General features: G+C 38.6%; 1 protein-coding gene across 5 annotated transcripts in view; it reads right to left on the bottom strand.

Annotated features, from left to right (window-relative positions):
* Positions 1–1,425: 1,425 nt before the first annotated feature.
* stmA (Protein EFR3 homolog stmA) overlaps positions 1,426–7,119 on the bottom strand; it is a 12,451-nt gene continuing 6,757 nt past the window's right edge. For all 5 annotated transcript variants that reach the window (XM_022855019.2, XM_022855027.2, XM_022855031.2 and 2 more), the window contains 6 exons: positions 5,395–5,612; positions 4,923–5,119; positions 3,847–4,477; positions 3,331–3,574; positions 2,900–3,120; positions 1,426–2,598 (listed from right to left, as the gene is read on the bottom strand). In XM_022855019.2, coding sequence (XP_022710754.1) covers positions 2,305–2,598; positions 2,900–3,120; positions 3,331–3,574; positions 3,847–4,477; positions 4,923–5,119; positions 5,395–5,612 — 1,805 coding nt within the window. In that variant the 3' untranslated portion in view covers positions 1,426–2,304. The remainder of the gene's footprint in view (positions 2,599–2,899; positions 3,121–3,330; positions 3,575–3,846; positions 4,478–4,922; positions 5,120–5,394; positions 5,613–7,119) is intronic.

Consider the following 7,119-nt stretch of genomic DNA (forward strand, 5'->3'; position numbering starts at 1 on the left):
GAATAAGATTCACGCATACCTTTCATGCGTCTGTCATTAATTTACTTGAACAACGGATTACAATCATTGACATAAGAAAAACAAGGTCGTAGAAATACGTTGTTTTTCGCATTAGAAGGGCTTTAGTTAAAACCAATAACACGGTATTATAATTTAAATCTGCCACAATATAAGTTTTGGATTGCGGTTGCTAGTTTATTATCTCAGGCTGCGCTAAATAATACATCATCAACTTTGGCCTTCATTCTTATCGACCTCAATTTTACCAGATATAATTCCTCAGATAGTCAAGCCAATACCGGCGTTTACTAGTTAAAACTACATTTCGCACGAAAGTCATTGCACTGTGGATCTATAGGGATATATCTTTAGTATATTCATTCGGTTTGTGATCATTGTTGCTCTTACGACAAGGGTAATCATATACTGAATATACAATTCGCTTCCGCATAACGGTATCTGTGTGTTTGTAATCAAAATGATAAACTTATATAAAATGCACCAATTTCATCGATGATATATGACCCAAGAAATTCAATTTTCCCTAAGCATCCTTGAACAAGCCGCATGATTATGGAAAAACGCATGAAGGATGAGCGGCAAAAGAAATCGGAAATCATGAGCTGATTTAAGATAATACAACAATAAAATAAAACCACCATTTGAAAATGCCATGGCAGGGAAGGATTTAGTAAGTACTTAGTGATAGCGGTCAGCGCTCTAGATTAGAGACGAGATATTGACAACAAAGAGATTAAAGCAGCTTTATGATTTCGTACCAATGGTATTAGGATCGTCAAACTTGACAAAAACTCATTGATAAGGTGTACATTGTAGAAACCTTCCGCACAGCTTGCGACCAATGCACTAAGGTAACAATGTTAAGGGACCAAAAAATAGTTTGATCACAGGTTTTGTCAAAAACATACAGGTTGTAATGGTTTAAAAAAAGGAAGCTAATTAAATAGAACCAGTACTGGGGAGCACTAAAAATAGTGCCCGAAAGGAACAAAAACCATATCTCGAAGCACTGAATAACGAATTATAAGATGTACTTCATTAAGCGTTACTTAGGTGCGAGTCAAATCACAATCGCAAGCAAATTACCTCAGATAAAAACATATCAATTTTAAAATTTGGACGTTGGTACAATTACCATACATGGCAAAAAAAAAACATCCGCTTTTGAATTTTTAACACTACGATTAAATTTGTTCGTGCCTATGTATCTAGATATATGATTTATTGAAATAAGATTTTGACACTGCCTCAATCTGCTTCCGAGTCTTTTCGATTCCTCACGGAGAAAATTGCCGGAACAAGATTTTCATTCACGCGCGATAATATTAAATTTACTCTTAACGAGTAACGTATATATACGCCGTTAACTATTTTTTTTTTGCACAGAATCAATTCCAATAGGCAGAATTTGTCGAAACGAGATTTATTATAACTTTGTCAGCAAAAACAAGTTGTCAATGCGAATAGATGTGATAATTTACGGTAAAAATCAACTTATGCAGTTGCGGGAGTCTCATAATTGTAAAAAATAAGTGAAATAATAGGTTTATTATCAATTCCCTATAGAAAGAACCATTAAATTAAGCAAATGAGTTCTAAAAATTTATCAGTATTTTGAGTTGTGTTCAGGATTCGACTAACGTACAGGTCCCTTCTGATATGATTCAACATGTTTTTCGTCAGACGACAAAATGCCGCCGAATTACAATGGCAGCTCACGTAGTAATTGATGAAAATAATTTGCTACTGGCAATAATTTGCTTTCGATAGCTTAACATATTTGTTTTTCTTTCCTCAAATTTTGTTCTTAATATTCAATTTATTGTTCGTGCCTATGTATCTAGATATATGTCTCTTTCCATATGAACTCTTTGATCCGAGACAATTATTAGCTAGGCTGCATCAGTCAGCAGCATCGAATATAGCCCTAGAACTAACTACTTACTATACGATAGAATTATTGTAACCTGTTTCCTAATCTGTTTTTCGTAGTATGATACACGCAGCATTAACGAATTCAATTATACAACTTTATTTGAGAACTGTGCTGTGTGTCGGACAAAAGTAGACGATTCCTCTCTCCAAAAGTTAACTCGACGTAAAACTCGACGCAAAAAGCAGCAAATCTGAAGGTATGTCTAATTTTTTCTCGTACATGATCGCCTTCGGATTTGTTTTTCTATTAGATTCTATCTAAACCACAAATATTTTTTTACAGCACATCATAACAATAACAACGAATCGTTTAATAATCGTAACGAATATAGGAGTAGGAGGAGCAGTTTAATACACGAATAGATCGGGAAAGGTCGTCTGAAACGAAGGTAGAACCATTTCAGCTTCGACCTTGCTTGGAATCTCAACGCTATCCAGTGGGACCATAGCTAAGATTTCGGTGAGTGCCCCTTGAAGATTTTTCGCGGAAGAACGGTTCATGTCTTGGCAAAGCTGTTTGAAGGGCGTCGTTTTGAAGATATTAACAACCTCGGCACGTCTTTGTTCAGCACCAGCCGTCGTTGTGCGACCCAGCATAGCCTTGAAAGCTTTGACGCTAACGTCTTCTAAATCGACAAATTTCTGTAAGGTTCGATTTTTCCCATATAAAACGAATATATTAGAATACCGATTTTGCTAATATTACGCGCCGTTTTTATGCATGATACATATTTGTACAAGCTAAATTCTCTCAACAGTTTTATGACTACTTGGAATCGTCATACAGACATGAAAGTTAAGCGCGCGTACCCGCAAAAGAAGGGGAGTAGAAACTAATTGCAGCACAAATAAAACTTTACGGTTCAGTCTAACTGAGCGAATGACGTTTCGAATCTTTTGATTAATTCATAACAGGAACATTCCGATTGCGTACGGCACGTACCTTTACGGTTCCAGGAGACGAATCAACAGAACCAAGATCGAACGAGGCAGAATTCTGGGCCCCATCGGTCGCCGCTTTCGGAGCTGCGCTCGTAAATGTTGCCGATTGTAAGTTTACCATGATGGAACGCTGCGCGGATACTCCACTGGGAAGTGCCGCAGGTGCAGTATACGGTTGGAACAACTTTGAAGTGTCATGACCAGACGAGTGCAGAGCTTCCCCTACGCATCAAATGCCAAGTCATGAGAATTATTAATAGTCGCACCGAATATTCGGGATTAATAGTGGCGTATATTGAAGAATTCTTTGGCGAAGAAGACGTTATAAATAGGAGAGTTGTATATATATATATATATATATAGACACGCATCGTCTACAATAGGTATAAGTGAGTGGGTCGTAGTGTCGCGTAGCGATTGCCATATATTTACCAATCGACTTCATATTGAAGAGGTATTTGTCGGCCAGCTGAAGGCTGCCGGGAGAGTTGGGATGCGAGGTGGGTGCGGGTCCAGGAAGCAGCCATGGGCATTCGTCAACTCGAGCAGAAATCACCTCATTGACGTGTGTTAACATCGCAGGAATTGATGTGAGGCTCGAAGCCAAGTAGAGATACGATGCGATGAACCGGTGAACGTAAACGGAGTTCTCTGTTGGTTCTTTCTGCATCTCCTCCTACAGTTGTATAGTAAACCGGTTATTAAAGAAGATCACAATAAAATGTTGATTAACTGACTAATTGCTATATTTTGTAGGTGCTGTCATCAGTTAGCGCGGTGGCTTACTAAATATCACATTAAATGAATGACTTCTAGCCTAACTGGTCACCTAGAGTTGATCACCAGCACCTCACCACACGTGTTTCACACGTCTATGCCTACAATTATATACGATGCATTTAATTGGTGTTTTTACTTTACCATGTGGTCTGTATCGTTAAAGCTCACCTGCAATGCGAACATGATTCGAAGAACCTCTGTAAGTAATTCTTCGGAACCGAGTTCAATAACGATTAATGCCATCGTAATGTAAATTGACACAAAGTTATCATAGGTGTTCGACCTCAGCAGAATACCCGCGTACATATGGTAGAGTATTTCAGGGCCCAGTTTTCGCATAAATACTGCGTCCTGGCGGGAGCACTTCTCCACGGACAGGGTCGGCAAAGGATCTCCTGTGCATGGAACAAAGCCCACTTGTTCCAGCTTAGTCAAGTTGTCGTGTCGATCAAGAAGCGTCTGGAGAATTTTTTGCACAATAATACGCACATTTAGATCAGGAGCTAGTGACATTCTCAAGATGGACTGCAAGAAGCTCACTGGTAGAGCCTGGTTGAGGTTGACTGTGGAATACTTCGTCGCGACCGTTAGAAGTGAGCGAAGCATTGTTCTCTGAAGTTCGCCTTCTGTCGGACTGGCGGCGGTGTCACCCTCGGGCCTATGTGGTACTTTACTTAATATGAATAGCATAATCTCGGTCTTTTGGTAGTCAGGTAAATTATTAGCGAACTCGCCGAGCGTTTCAATCACGGCTTCTTGAAAGTTAGCTTCCATTTCTTCATTGTCAAGCTGAATCGATCTGGAACAATCATAAAAGGAAAAATAAATATAATCTGATTGTTAATCTAGCTTAAATAATAGAGTGGTTTGATTCAAGTGTGACTTAGTACAATTCGTATATTTTATTACAGTGAAGATATGCTTCTCGAGAATAATTTAGAGACGGTATTTAACGGCCTTCACTATGTGCTTTGGCCCCGACGTGAATTACGTACGAATCGCTGAAGGTAAATGTCAACAACGATAGCGCTAGTTGAGTAGACCGAATGATGATTTTCACTAATATTTTTTTTAGATCTCATTTGTACAGAGTATAATAAATATAATCGCAGAGTTTTCAGGTTTCATTGACTACGTTTTAAAAGCTATGACAACAGGCACGTGCGGAGGTGACAAAATACAATGATTTCTTTGACATTTGGTTAAGCAGCTACCAGCTTGCTGCTGCTGTTGTAAGAACTGACCTTCGAAGATGGTTTAGAAGCGAATGGAAGATGTCGAGAACGGATGGCCCCACACTTTCGGAGGCAGCAATGTTGACGATGTGATATAGTACTTTTACTATACCCGTACGCTCAAGGTGGAATGTACGGCTCTGTGAGGAGTACTTGTTGTCGAGGTGGGCCATCAAAAGTTGAATGACGGCGTAGGAGTACTGTGCCTGTAATCAACGCGCATGTCTATATATCAGATCGCTAAACTCGTGTTTGGATTCATAAACTTCAAACAGGAATGATCCACCGTCACTTTTCTTTAGGTTCGTGTATTTCCTCATTGAAACGATAATAGATCTCAGATTATTTCGGGGGGCCTAATATTTACATTATGTATGCATTGACTTTATCTGCAGCTCCTATTTCGAAGCTTCCGAAAATAAAGCTTAATCTTATTCCACAAAGAAAGAGAGTAGAGAATACCTAGTTCTTACAGGCTTACCTGTATCGAGTACATGATAATTTTGAAGACATGAACTGCGAACGTGTTGTCATTAGCAGCCCATAATTGGTGCTTATCGAGATGCGTAAGAACAGGCTTTATCACTGAGTTGATATGGCCATAGGTAGCACGAGACATGAGCTCTCGGAAACAGGTGATCGCTAATGATTCGGGCGTTTGCTTCGAATCATCTTGGCAACCCAAGCCGTCCAGGACACCTGTGAAGGTGTCAGAACGATTCCAACATGGTTGTGCCGCGAGCGAAAATTGAAAAATCAGCGAGTCGGATACGGAAAGGTAAAGACAAATCGATAAATTCATAAATAATTGAATTAAACATCAGCGAAACGGAGACAACATAGGATATAGCTAAGTTGTTTGGAATTTTCTAGTGGTGATCTGTACGGGGAATGTTTGTCATCGCCGTATGTCGTGAAATGCGGCATAAGTCAGTGAGATACAGTATAACAGAGACCTAAAGCTAATGGCCAATATAGCGTCGCAAACTGCATATCTAATTTTGCTTTTTCTATTTTGCTAATAAGCGAATATGTATTGAAAATGTGCCACCCAAATTTCCAAAATCACTTCACGTCCACAGGCTGTCAGAAAGCGTAAACAAGTGGGCTGGGCTGGAAGGATCAAATATGTCTGATTAGGCTCACAGTTGAGATACAGAGTATGCAACAATTTCGAATAAAGCAGTATGCTTGCTCGAGAGAAGCGGTAAATTTAAACCGATAGATGAACGTTTTCACCGAACAGAAAGTATAGGATCAGAATTTTCTTTTCTAAATATTATCATTGTATACACAGACAAGGTTGTTGCAGAAATATATCAAATGGAATATGGACATTTGTAAATATGTCCAACTGAAGCTGGCCCGCTGCTCACAGAGATTATCAAAGCCAAATATTCCAATGTTTCGAAAAGTCAACAAAGGTGAGACTATACTGATCTCGTTATTATCGCAGGTTGCTACACAATCAACCGTTCGATAACATAATAGCAGCTGTATTATGTATTTGCTAGAACATTTCTAGCTAGACGTGTTTAGTAGAAACTATGATGTAAATCGAATTTGATTACTTACCGGCTCTTCAACCTAAACAAATCAACACGATTATGTTTATAGTAAAAATAGTTAAGATATATATTTAGAAAAAAAAGATCTCACGGTAAATCTGTTAATTCTAAAGAAAGTGAACCATGATCAGTGCACGTCTGCGCGCGTGTGAGATCGACATTTTTCCATTATAGCACAGCATTTAGTGATCATACTCTGTTGTTTCAAGCGGTCATAAGTAATATTACAGGAGAAATGTATTCAAGCAAAGTGAACGATACGAGAGATTTAGATCTCCCTACACTTAACGTTGCTTGAATATACTTATAAAATGATAATTGCAAGCTAGATAGTATTACCATTGCCAATAGCATGTTTTGCCGTTTCTCATCTAGTTTTATATGTCAAGGTAAAACCGCGCCATTTAATTTTGATTAGATGGTGACATTGAACTTGAACTTGCAGGGAATATGCAATAAAAGAAAAGGATGTTCATGACCTTAAAACATCTGAGAACAGAGAAGTAAAATAAAAGGTACAATAAAAAAGATGTCTGAAGAAAAAGCGGAAGTCATAAGGAGTCATAAAAGCCAAAAAGTGAGTAACAAGCTAAAATCGCACGAAACAGATAAAAGTAAGCATAGAAGTACAGTCCATA

Source organism: Varroa jacobsoni, unplaced genomic scaffold (assembly GCF_002532875.2).
Source record: "Varroa jacobsoni isolate VJ856 unplaced genomic scaffold, vjacob_1.0 scaffold_197, whole genome shotgun sequence".
Taxonomy (NCBI): Eukaryota; Metazoa; Arthropoda; class Arachnida; order Mesostigmata; family Varroidae; genus Varroa; species Varroa jacobsoni.